General features: G+C 43.1%; 1 protein-coding gene across 1 annotated transcript in view; it reads left to right on the forward strand.

Moving 5' to 3' along the window:
• Positions 1–13,743, forward strand: part of LOC308111188 (LIM and calponin homology domains-containing protein 1-like) — a 103,492-nt gene that overhangs the window by 19,508 nt on the left and 70,241 nt on the right. The window contains exon 2 of the mRNA XM_080465994.1: positions 12,824–12,894. Within this exon, the coding sequence (XP_080322120.1) occupies positions 12,824–12,894 (71 nt within the window). The remainder of the gene's footprint in view (positions 1–12,823; positions 12,895–13,743) is intronic.

The raw sequence follows: 13,743 nt of genomic DNA on the forward strand, positions 1-13,743 counted from the left end.
AGATTAGTCCTGAGATTTTATGATTTATTAACATATTGATGTTTTTTATTAATAGAATGACTTGAATTATCGGCTCCAATCAAAGACGCCTTGTGACTTCCTGCATTCGTGTCACTAATGACCAGAACCACAGAAACACACGTTCAGAAAGAGACGCTGTGTTTCAGGGGATGTTGTGCTTGATGTGAAGCCTGAATGAAGCTCTGTGCTCGATAGAAGCAGGTATTAAACCTGAGGGATGGGAGCGGTGTCACCACGCCGGGTCGGGACAGGTCGGGTCGGGTCGGGCGCCGGCCTGTCTGTCGCACTGCGGCTCTCGGTGTGGCCGCCGGTGAGACGTGGCCCTGGGCTCAGGAAAGTGTAGCTGGCAGGATATTGGAGACTCGGGGAGGCCCCTGGAAAAGCCCCCGCTGCTTTAGGGAGCTCAGCTCAGAGGGCCGCCGTCGACACGGAGGCTCTTTGTTTCCCTTCCTGCAGGGCGGCGGGGGGTTGTCACTGAAATGTTGGTCGGTATGGAGACGTATGGTGGAGCTTCACTGGGCTCTGCTCTGGGCTGGTTAACCTCAACACTCTGCACCACCACCGCTGGCTGATTGGATCGGAACACTCCGTTATCAGAGCAGCTTCATCTGTTAATGTCTACTGAAACATGGCCGGCGGTCACCTTCATCGGAAAGATTTTCATTACAGCAAATTCACAAATAATCAAGAAAATGTGTTTTTTCAATTAAATTAAACTCTTTACTATCGATTTATACTAAATTAAACGGCTCATTTGCACGACAACTTTAATATTTCCCATTTACTTTTTAACCAAATCGTGATGCATTGTTTTTATTTCTCATTTACAAAAGTTATTTAGTTCTATTCTTTTCAATAATTACTCAGTCTGTGATAACTTATTTTGTAATGTATATTTACATCTGTGATACATAATTTTGTGAAATAGATTTATATAGGTAGTACTTGTATTTATTAATTTATTCTAAATATATACTGTCCGTTTTGTATATTTTGTATTTAATTGTTCCTTCATATCGTCACTATATCGTATGTTTTATGGAGCTTTTTTGAGCATCACAATAGAATTAAGTCTCTTTTATGTGTCATGCTCTGCTTGTTTACATGTCATCATAATGATTAATATATATTTGTATTCTTACAATGCCATTTTTATTTTGTATGTACACACACACACACACACACACACACACACACACACACACACACACACACACACACACACACACACACACACACACACACACACACACACACACACACGATGACTTGGCAGACCATCAGCATCACCTTGCAGGAGAAACAGGACAATATAATCAGCTTTGTCCTGCGGTTCTCCTCAGTTTTCTCACAGTTCACCCTCGTCTTAGTTTCATTCATCTGTTTGAGATGCAGTCTTCCTCCTCCTCCTCCTCCTCCTCCTCCTCCTCCTCCTCCTCCTCCTCCTCCTCCTCTTCTCCGTCCTGCAGCCTCCAGGCCTTTAAGACAGAATTGCTGGGTGGAGGTGAGTAACAGCCAGCAGTGGAGTTAATCCACAACCCAAACATTGTTCCATCAACTAATCAGGGTGGAAATGGGATGGACCGGCTGGAACACCAACATTCAGCTCAGGGCGAGGACTTTTTAGCGGCAGGAAATTTGGCTTGTTTAATCGGAGGGTTTATCGGGAGTGGAGGAGGAATCCAGACTGTTTAAGCTCTTAGGAAAACAAGGCTGGAAGAGAGCAGCACCCCGTCTCTCAATGCTTCTGAAAGCCTGATGAAGAGTTACAATTAGGAGCTGCTCTCTGTGAGCGACGCCTCATAAGACTTTGATTTATTTTTCTCATCCAGCAGAGTGAGCCTGAGTGTAAACCACGCTGTCTGTGGTGTGAATGGATGGAGTGTAGAAGTGTGTGTCGGGCTTTAAGGCCCGTTTACTCAGCAACACTTTCAAGGTAAAATGCTAAACTGCTGTCATGTTTTGGTTTGAGTTTATACAACCGAGCTTTAGTCCCACTGAGGAAGAACTACGGCCTCAGTGGAACAGATTTGTTGAAACTGTTCAAGCTGCTTCACATTTGTCCAGAATAGTTTCAACCTGGTGTGCAGGAGCTTCTTCCTCAGTGTTTCCCCCGACTGGTCGTCTGGGTGGCAGTTTGTTGTGAAGCAGAGCTGCAGGGCTGCAGAGCTGCAGGGCTGCAGGGCTGCAGGGCTGCAGGGCTGCAGGGCTGCAGGGCTGCAGGGCTGCAGAGCTGCAGGGCTGCAGAGCTGTAGGGCTGCAGAGCTGCAGGGCTGCAGAGATCTAGGGCTACAGAGCTGCAGAGCTGTAGGGCTGCAGAGCTGCAGGGCTGCAGAGCTGTAGGGCTGCAGAGCTGCAGGGCTGCAGAGCTGTAGGGCTGCAGAGCTGCAGGGCTACAGAGTTGCAGGGCTACAGAGCTGCAGAGCTGTAGGGCTGTAGAGCTGCAGGGCTACAGGGCTGCAGAGCTGTAGGGCTACAGAGCTGCAGGGCAGCAGAGCTGTAGGGCAGAAAACATTTCCTGGAAGCTGTTAGCATGTGTGTTGTTCAGGTGGTTGTAATAAATAAAGGGTTTCCTTGTCATTGCCGTTCCTCCGTTCTCCTTTTCTTAGAATATTTTCTTCCTGAAATGTTGCTCTCCTGGGCCTTTGCTTGATTCTTTTTCTTGATTTTTTTAACTAAATCTTAATTCTGCAGTTTCCTGAGTTGTTATGCTTAAATAGAGCAAAGAAGAATCATATGTTGCATTTGAACGATTAAATCCAGTTTCCCCAATAAATGATGACAGCAGTGTTTGAATAAATCGTATATTTGTGACCATGTATTGATTAGAAATGACATGGCTGTCAGCTTGTCCTGATCAATAAGTTGAAGGAATACAGTCTCGGCTCTGTCAGTGATCTTTACATTCGCCTTCATTCGACTTCTCAGGTAAAAGAAACGAGTCGTTCACCTGGCGAGACAGTTCACGTTGTTCTCAGCTGAAATCACGTGACCACATCAGAACCACAACAGTTAAAGTTCAAACGATGTCTGGAGGAGGAAGACTGCAGCTTTGTGTGACGAAGAACGAAGCAGCAGGTTGACGTCAGTTCTCTCTTTTTAATCTGGACAGGAGAGAATTAAAGGAAGCAGGGTGGGAGTTTGACCCTTGAACTCTTAGTGACTTGTCGTCTCCATGTGTTGGATTCATCGCTCTGGAGAAATGAGGGACAGAAGTTAGGACAGATTCTGTCTCTGCTGGTCTCCTGTGTGGATTTAGTATAAAACTGTATATATTTAAGGCTCTCAGATACTCATCTAAGCTTCTCACTATAGTTTCTGGTTGTGTATGTTTGAACTTTATACAGTGAAACCACATTGACAAACTTCCACAATCACACAAAAACAGAGTTTTTATAAATCACATGCAACTATTTTAATCAATTCCTCTTCAGTTTTCTCCAGTTTGACTAAAGTCTGATCGTTTCACACCGACTGTTTCAAAGAATCTTCTGAAGACTCTTTTCATTCAGTTTGATCACAACCAATCAGCAACACTGGAAACCGTCCCAGGATTTCTTTATTACACACAAACACTTATTTTTCCCCAGTAAACACACGAATGTGATTCTGTTTGAATGTTTCCTAGAATAATTATCATCCAAGAATCTTTGTGTGGATGAACCTCACAGTTTCATCAATAAATGACAGGTAGTTTGTGGTAGTTTTCTTATTTGGCCCAGTGATGGAATGCATGTGTAAATGAATGTTTTTTTATCTGTTACTGTCTTTAATAATAGAAACTTTGAGTGTTTATGTTATATAAACCTTTATATGTTAGTCACTATCATTTTTTTACATGTGAAAATGCTCCTTCCTGTTACTCTCAGGTCTTCATCGTACATCTTTCTTTAAAACTTAAAAACAAACAAACTTCATTTTTTATTTATATATATATATATATATATATATATATCTTTCACCATGTGTGAATAAGTCTGAGGGTTAAAGTTGAGGATGAGAGTAGAAAGCTCATAAATCCTCCCACAGCCCAGAACTCTCAGGACAAGCAACAACTACTTATATTTTTTCATACTATAAGATATTATAACAGCTGTTGGAATCCCGGGAAAAACAAGTTTGACGTTTATTGTGCCAGATGGGGAAATATTGTCAGTCTGTTTTTTATCGGCTGCATCTAGTATTAAAGTAATTTTACTTTAACATTTACAACCAATTCAGTCAGAAAAGAATCCTGACTTGGTACTTTTGGTACCATTTCTTCTTTAACAAAAAGCTCAAATCCAGTTGAGATGAAGACGAACGCTTCAACTTGAAATAAATCCGTCCGTCCATAAACCTTTATCCAGTTTGTGTTTTCTGTATCTGATCCCAGCTACCTGTGGGTGAAAGCAGGAGTGTTAAATAAAGTTTGTTGGAGGCACATTGGGTTTAAAAGAAACTTCCAGGTGGTCTGGACCTCCACAGTGTGAGCAGAACCAGCAGACAGACCAACCGGCTCGTGTCGACAGGCAGCAGGCGGCTCTCCGGAGACGAAGGTGTGACATTGGAAACAGATCCAGCATGAGGAGATGTTGGTTCAGACGCTGCTTCGCTGTTCCCAGTTTAACATGAGACGACCGTGAAGTCATTGTCATGTCGATCTCATGCTGCAGGTGAGGAGCTGAGATTTCTCTGCTGCTCTGCATGTCGACTCCACGAGGCTCAGCGCCGGTTCTAATCAGTGTGACAGGAAGTCGACCAATCAGAGGTGGTGTGACGTCTGACGCTCTCCTCTGATCAACCCTGGATCGTTCCTTCATTTCAGACAGAGCAACGCTTCAAACCTGTTAATTATCGACTAACTTTCCTTATAACTCTTCTAACCTGCAGATGATCTGAACCCTAACAATCGTTTGGATAAAGTCTAACATGTAGAAGGTTTTCAAAAAGTCGTGTTCTCACACACCAAACACTAGTTTTTACTTGTGGAGCCGAACAGTGCACAGTTCATGTATTTCAGTTTAATCTCTGACCTGTTACTGATAGAAATTAATCTGAAGCCACAGAAAACTGTGCAAACCGTCAGTCCACATGGTCCATGTTGAACTTTGCCATATTTGTCTGAAGGCTGTTATATAATTGGCTCTCAGGCCAATGAAATCTTGCCTCTTGTCAGAATGTGTGGCCTTGGGTCGTGTGCAGCGTTTTAGTGTGCAAATAAAACAAAACGCACTAAAGACAATCGATGTTCCTGGAAGAAAGAGACGACGTGGAAGAATCAGAAAGTGGCAGATTTTAGACCTGGAACAGCTTCACCATGAGGATTATTAAACAGTTTGGACTTTATACAATGACAACAGCTTGAAAAGCCAAAAAGTAATTTACTCTGAGAGAACACATCTTTAACAAGCATGTAGCATCAGTGAGGTTCCTCCCCACTTCCTCTCTAAACATGATTCCTCTCCAGCGGTGAAGCTCAGCTAATCAAGTACAAAGACCTTACGTAACGTTCTGCTCCACACATTTTGCTCTTATGTTGTTTCTTTGTCATCCTGCTGGAAGGTTTCAAAACTCTTGCTCTTTTCAACCTCCGTTATCTTCTAGAAAAGACTCGGTCTTCTTTAATTGTTTCCTTAAATAGCTGCCGCCCTGCAGGATTTCTCTCCGGAGCGATTCCTCTGAGTGATGCTTTGCCCATTATCTTCTATTCGTCGTCATTCCCTGCGACGAGCGGTTTCATAACACACCTCCGTTGGCCGCCTGGCCTGAGCACAAACTCTGGTTTGGTTCCAGCTCGGCTCGATTTATTTAAAAACTTCAGCTTTTGTCTCAGTTGGAGCCAAAAGTAAAAAAACCTGGAGTGTTTGTGTCTGTAAACACAGACTGACATCAGATGGCTGCTGCTGCGTTTGGAGGTGCAGGATTCTTTCTTTTTTTAGTGTGTGGCCTCAAAACGGCTCAGAAATCTTTGTCTCTTCTCATCGTGTATATATGATAAGTCTGTGTGATCGTCCTTATTGATCAGCTCTCTGACGTCTATAAACTCTGCCGTTTCTGCCGCTGGCTGCAGGTTCGCTGAAAGCTGCAGCTGATTTAGTGGTGAGTTTCCATCAAGGCTTCGGAGGAATCGTCCAAAACCATCCAGAATCTTTTGAAGCATCTGCCAAGTCCAGAAGACCTCATGATGCTGAAATTAAGCAACCAGGGAAAAAATACACAACATTTCCAGATTCACACTGACTTCGAATGTCTCAGTTCACTGACGGGAGAGTATTTAACTTTTAAACTGTAACGTAACAGTATTTAATATATATTCAGAAACCACTGCGACCTCCGGCTGAACCAGTGCGTCTTCATGAGTGGAGGGACCCCTAGTGGTCACATGAACACACTGGTTTCTTTATCATTTCCTGTTTGGTGTCCACAGTGGATTTGATCTGTTTCATGATGTTAAAACTTGTCGGACTGTTTGGTCGTGACATGAAGCAGCAGACTGAGGAATGAAACAGGAAGTTGAACAGACGCACTACGGTGTGATTGTGACCCTGCTGCTCCTGTTTTGGTGCTTTTGTCAGAGGATGAGCAGGTTCTGTTGTTGTCAGGCTCTGCTAATCCCAATCAGGAGCGTTTCCAGATTAAGCTCTCTGGACAACCTGAATTAACAAGATTATTGGCAGCAGTTCTGAAGACGTGTTTACGTGTCTTCTTCTTCTACTTGGAAACGCTGGATTGATTCGTGATTACGCAACACGGTTAAGACTGCATCCTTGGTAAAGCAGAGTGCTTCTGACTACGAAGCGGGCGTGTGGCGATGAAGCGGGCGTGTGGCGATGAAGCAGGTGTGGGGCGATGAAGCGAATGTATGGCGATGAAGCGGGCGAGTGGCGATGAAGCGGGCGAGTGGTGACGAAGCGGGTGAGTGACGATGAAGCGAGCGTGTAGTTGTAAAGTGGGTGTGTAATGATGAAGCAGGCGTGTGGCGATGAAGCGGGCGTGTCGTGATGAAGCAGGCGTGTGGTCATTAAGCGAGGTGTGGCGGTGAAGTGGGCGAGTGGTAGTAAAGCAGTGAGTGGTAGTGAAGTGAGTGCGGGGCGACCTGCTCATGATCTCCCGCCTTCACACGAACAGCTGTCGGCTCTTCGGGCCACTTTGAAGTGTTTTACTCCCCAAAGTCACAGGAAACCCGCCCGTCTGCAGACCTTGAGTTATTAGTTGTCCTGCTGGAGAGCTCTCATTGGATGGGTGTCACCGTGGGGGGTGGAGGAAGATGGAGGAGGAAGATGGAGGAGGGAGATGGAGGAGGGAGATGGAGGAGGGCGTTCTGATGACTAATGGCTGTTTCTTCCAGCTGCTCTTCAGTTTCTCTTCACGTTGTTGTTGCAGTAAATTATGTTGTGATCAGATAACTCACTGAACATTAAAGCAAAGTACACACACACACACACACACACACACACACACACACACACACACACACACACACACACACACACACACACACACACACACACACACACACACACACACACACACACACACACACACACAGATTGGTGGAGTCTAATTCTTGCATTTCTAAACCAGCAGCCGTTTTCCTTCATTGTCAACCCTGAAGTGATGAACATGAATCCATGACCCGGCCTTGGGTCCGATTATGAAGAGATGGATGGATGGATGGATGGATGGATGGATGGATGGATGGATGGATGGATGGATAGATGGATAGATGGATAGATAGATAGGTACTTTATTCAGTGCTCAAAAGGAAGGAAGTGAAAATGGAAATAAAGCCAATCAGCACTTTTTGATTGTTGGTGAAACAAAGCACGCAGCATTCCTCCCAACAAAGACCCACATTCCTCCTTTTAATTGAGCTTTGTGACGCTGCCGCCGGCTGAAAGCCCGTCCACGTCCAGACACTTCCAGCACCGTTTGGATTCAGATTTTAAAAGCCTCGCATTCATCACAGACTGAACGTTCCAAACCATTTGTTTTTAAGACTTCAGTAACTCTTCTGTGGGGATTTCATCTTCACCTCCACTGGACGCTTCTGATAAAGTTCTTACATTGATTCTTTTTCTTTTTATCCATCACTTTATTTGAACTACAGCTTGCTTAATTCTTCACTGATTGGCTGGGCTACAGTGTCTTACTATCATCATAGAAAAATACTTTGTTTTCCTATAAATGCTGAGATGATCAGTCTGTTGTGACGATACGGCCTCAGTGGTTTATTTTATGATGGATGGATGGATGGATGGATGGATGGATGGATGGATGGATGGATGGATGGATGGATGGATGGTTATCTTGCTCTCATCCTTTATAAACATGCATATTGGCGATGAGGGATTTACTCAGCAGGAAAAACAAAGTTAAATGTGCAGAAAATGAAAGTGAACTTGTTTGTTGGATTGATCACACTTGTTTCTTAGAAGTTGGGTCTTTTTCCATCTGTGCACTGAACAATTTATATTCTAAATAAGTTGAGTCCAGACGGTATTTATTGAATGGATTAAAAGTGAGAATATTATTTGATTAAGTCATTGATTAACTTCCTGAAGCTTTTAAACCTTCAACAACGTTACATGGAGGCAGATGAGAACATTGTGGTGACGAGCTGCGTTTTACCTTAGCAGTGGGGCATCACTACCGATTCTTAAACTACAACGTATTTGATGACTGCCAGCGGCTCTGTAGCTCCGACTAGTGGCAGGTGGCAGAATGACAGTTGAGCGTTACGTGAAAGAAACATTGATTTTTTAGCGAAGAAGCGGACGTCTGTAACTCGTCACCAGCATCTTTTCTTTCTCAGTGAGGACTCTTCATGTTCCACCAGACTTTGTTTTGATCGCTTCTGGACTCGTTCACCCTCCGAATGAATCCGTTATAGAAGATGAGTGAGTGAAACGGTTTCTCCTGCAGTGGTTGTGATGGAAACCAAAACTTTCTATTGTTTGAAAGTGAGTTTTCCCTGCGGCCGTCCAGGAGTTTGGTGTCGTCTGCAGCTCAGGTCTTCAGCTCACCCTACCGGAGCCTTGGCGGAACATGAATCTCTGTCCTCAGCTGCAGGAAGACCATGAGAAAACTGAGCTTCAGACTACGTCACAGCCAGAACCGGGAGGAGGCTGTGATTTATGTCCATGTGCGTGAACCCCGAACGACCCAGTACTAATTGATTCGGACCTAAAGACCCGAGTTTCAGTCGCCAGAGAAAGCTCAAATGGAAGCAGGAATTCACCGTAGCAGGAAAAGAATGTCTTTAAATGCTTATGCAGATTCGTAGATGTTTTATTGTTTCATTTCCTCATAAAAAGTAAAAGTATGAGTTTTGGAATCTTGAAAAGCCATCTGTGGTGAGAGTCACAAGCCTCTGTTACCTGCGTGTCTATGTTTTTCCAGCTCCTGTTAATTATATTAGTTTTATCGTTGTCGGCTGATCTGAGGCGACAGGTAATCTGTCAGCGGCGTTATAATCTGTCGCTGCACTCAAACTGGCTGCCGAACCGCTGAGCTTCTCACACTGCAGCCCGGATCACTGGTCGGTTTCTCTCTGTGGAGCCGAGCAGCGGCGCAGTGGAAGGTCGTGGTCGTGCAGCGAGGACGCCGCCGACATTCACCTGACACATTTATGAATCAAGGTCATCTTCATGCTGCAGAGGATTCTGGGTATAAAAGTATTGAGGCCAGTAAAACTGAAGCATGAAACGTTCCCCTGCTGAACTGAAGCAGGAATGCTTCTCTTTAATGTTTTAAACCGGAGTTATTTATAGCAAACACCTGGGATGTGTATTCTCTGCTGGAAATATTGAGACTGTGAAGGATAGAAAGGTTATTTCTGACAGTGACGTTCAGTCGTCTGTCTGCTGGTCATAAAGACGTTCAGCTTCACGTTACTTCCTCTGCGGTGATTTTGGAGACAGATTTGATTCCACTGACGGAGTTAAACCTCAGCAGGCCGAGTCAAACAAACCTTCCTGGTCAAGTCATGTCAGCTTGAAGCCCAGCAGGAAAACACAAGCCTGGAAAACACAAGTCATAATCACCGTGAACCCGACTGATCCGCTCCGTCAGCTGGAGAAATGTTCTGTTAAATTCTCCTCCTCGTCTAAACCTTCATGTTTCAAAGTGGTGGAGTTACAGCAGAGTGTTTGAAATGGAGCTGGACAAATCATGAACATCTGTACTTCAGTATAAGAAGTGTTTCCTTTCAATGTAATGGAGTATAGAAGCTTTCATTGTTTACGTACTGCGTCATTATATCTGCAGCTCTGATGGTTCCTGAGCAGGAAACGTTCTGGCAAAGAATTAGAAAGAACAATAATCATCCCTGAGGTATTAATAAATCGCCGTTTGATGACAAACAGTCTGCGTGTTGAGATGAAGTGAAAACGCGTCGGTTTGGTGTTTTCGTTCAGGAAAGTTTCAGGTTTACACGGCAACATTTTGAAAACTGTCAGTTTCCATGGAAACGGCAGAAACACTGAAAATGATGATATTAGTGCATGTGTGTAAGATAAAACTAGAGCTACACTCGGTAGAGTGCAGACCATCAATAACCAGGTAGGTCAGGTAGCTACATCACTATGAAACACTGAGCGTCTCCATGGCAACAGAAGCTGATCTCCTTTGAACTGCTCCATGAGGTGCCTCTCTCATCTGCTTGTATGGAAATTTTATCACAGTTTTCTGTGGATTTATTCAGAAATTTTTAGCCGTTAATGTCCCAAAATCTAATCAATTGATCCTTGATGATGACAAATCATTCCTGAAGATTTCATTTCAATTCAGAGGAGTAGTTTTTGCAAAAAGTTGGTAAAATACATACATACATGCATACATAAATCAATAAATACACTTAGATGAAAACATAACTTTTCCGACCAGACTTCTTTGGTGAAGAACTGACCACCAACTCAGGGCCCAACAGTCTGAATACATCGTTTTCAGCGTTTCTGCCGTTTTCATCTAGACAGACATTAAATCGTTGCTGTATGAAACTTTCCCGAAACAAAAAACACATGAACGACACGTCTTCACCTGAAACCCTGTCGTGTAATTTGGTCACATGTCAGTCCAGCATCAGCTCAGAAAGTTCTGCTTTAAAACTTTAGCGTCGAGGTGTTTTGTCGATTCAGTCGTGATGTGATGTGTTGTGATGTCATGTCATGTGATGTCATGTGATGTCATCTCATGTGATGTGATGTCATGTGATGCCATGTGATGTCGTGTGATGTCATCTCATGTGATGTGATGTCATGTCATGTGATGTCATGTGATGTCATGTCATGTGATGTCATGTCATGTGATGTCATGTGATGTCATCTCATGTGATGTGATGTCATGTGATGCCATGTGATGTCGTGTGATGTCATCTCATGTGATGTGATGTCATGTCATGTGATGTGATGTCGTGTGATGTTGTCATGTGATGTGATGTGATGTCGTGTGATGTTGTCATGTGATGTGATGTCATGTGATGTTGTGTGATGTGATGTGATGTCATGTGATGTCATGTCATCATGTGATGTCATGTGATGTTGTCATGTGATGTGATGTCATGTGATGTCATGTGATGTGATGTCATGTCATCATGTGATGTCATGTCATGTGATGTCATGTCATGTCATGTGATGTCATGTCATCATGTGATGTCATGTGATGTCATGTGATGTCATCTCATGTGATGTGATGTCATGTGATGCCATGTGATGTCGTGTGATGTCATCTCATGTGATGTGATGTGATGTGATGTCATGTGATGTCGTGTGATGTTGTCATGTGATGTGATGCCATGTGATGTCGTGTGATGTCATCTCATGTGATGTGATGTGATGTCATGTGATGTCGTGTGATGTTGTCATGTGATGTGATGTGATGTGATGTTGTGTGATGTGATGTGATGTCATGTCATCATGTGATGTCATGTGATGTCATGTGATGTCATGTCATGTGATGTCATGTCATCATGTGATGTCATGTGATGTTGTCATGTGATGTTGTCATGTGATGTCATGTGATGTCATGTCATGTGATGTCATGTGATGTCATCTCATGTGATGTCATGTCATGTGATGTCATGTCATGTGATGTCATGTGATGTCATGTGATGGCATGTCATGTGATGTCATGTGATGTCGTGTGATGTCATGTCATGTGATGTCATGTCATCATGTGATGTCATGTGATGTTGTCATGTGATGTCATGTCATGTGGTGTCATGTCATGTCATGTGATGTCATTTGATGTCGTCATGTCATGTCATGTCATGTGGTGTCATGTCATGTGATTTCATGTCATGTCATGTCATGTGGTGTCATGTCATGTCATGTGATGTCATTTGATGTCGTCATGTGATGTCATGTCATGTGGTGTCATGTCATGTGATTTCATGTCATGTCATGTGATGTCATTTGATGTCGTCATGTGATGTCATGTCATGTCATGTCATGTCATGTGAGATTATTGATGATGATCAGTTGATGTTGAGATTATTGATGATGATCAGATGACGAAGCTCAGTTGATTCTTCAGGTCCTCGGAGGGTCTGAACCGGCGCCACCTGATAAATCCCCTGTCACGACACGTTAACCCTCCGAGCCGTTCACTTCGGATGATTGCAGCTTATGTCAAGCTTGTTAGCAGTTAGCGTTTAGCGTTGCGCCCAGAAGGAGACTTGATATTGGCTGCAGCTTGTTGCGCTTCATTCAGTCCAGATTGTTCAGAACCTGGTTCTGCTGTTTGCTGGGTCAGGAGGTTGTTCAGAACCAGACAATGCTCACAGGATGATCTTGTGCTTCCTGTTTCGTCCCTCCTGCAGGCGGTGACGGGACGGTGCTTCGGTGACAAGGACCTCCGAGCAGGACTGGAGAACGGCATCCTGCTGTGCGAGTGAGTTCTGACTTCACTTCTCTTTGTCTCCTCGCCACATTTCAAATTGTCCACAAGCCCGTGTCCTGTGAGGTTTGGATCAAGTCATTTTACCGCTTGTTATTTGGAATAAAGCATCATCTCCGTTAGTTTATGTATAAAAACATCCTAAATTATTGTTTCTTTGTGTATTATAAAGTCCTGCAAATCACTTGATTTGACAAGAAGACACTTGATTTTATGTGTAAATACTTCATTTGAATACCTGAAACTAAGAAAAAGCACTTGATTGAAACGCTTCATTTTATTAGTCAACACTTGATTTTACTAGTAACACTTGGTTATAGTAGAAATTACTTGATTTTAGTAGTAAACACTTGGTTGTATGAGTAAACACATGGTTATAGTAGAAAACACTTGATTATAGTAGTAAACACTTGGTTTCAGTAGTAAACACTTGATTCTAGTAGTAAACACTTGATTTTAGTAAACACTTGATTCTATTAGTAAACACTAGGTTTCAGTAGTAAACACTTGATTCTAGTAGTAAACACTTGATTTTATTAAACACTTGATTCTAGTAGTAAACACTTGGTTTCAGTAGTAAACACTTGATTCTAGTAGTAAACACTTGATTTTATTAAACACTTGATTCTAGTAGTAAACACTTGGTTTCAGTAGTAAACACTTGATTCTAGTAGTAAACACTTGGTTTCAGTAGTAAACACTTGATTCTAGTAGTAAACACTTGGTTTTAGTAATAAACACTTGATTTTAGTAAACACTTGATTCTAGTAGTAAACACTAGGTTTCAGTAGTAAACACTTGATTCTAGTAGTAAACACTAGGTTTCAGTAGTAAACACTTGAT

Source organism: Lipophrys pholis (genome assembly GCF_963383615.2).
Source record: "Lipophrys pholis genome assembly, chromosome: 6".
NCBI lineage: Eukaryota > Metazoa > Chordata > Actinopteri > Blenniiformes > Blenniidae > Lipophrys > Lipophrys pholis.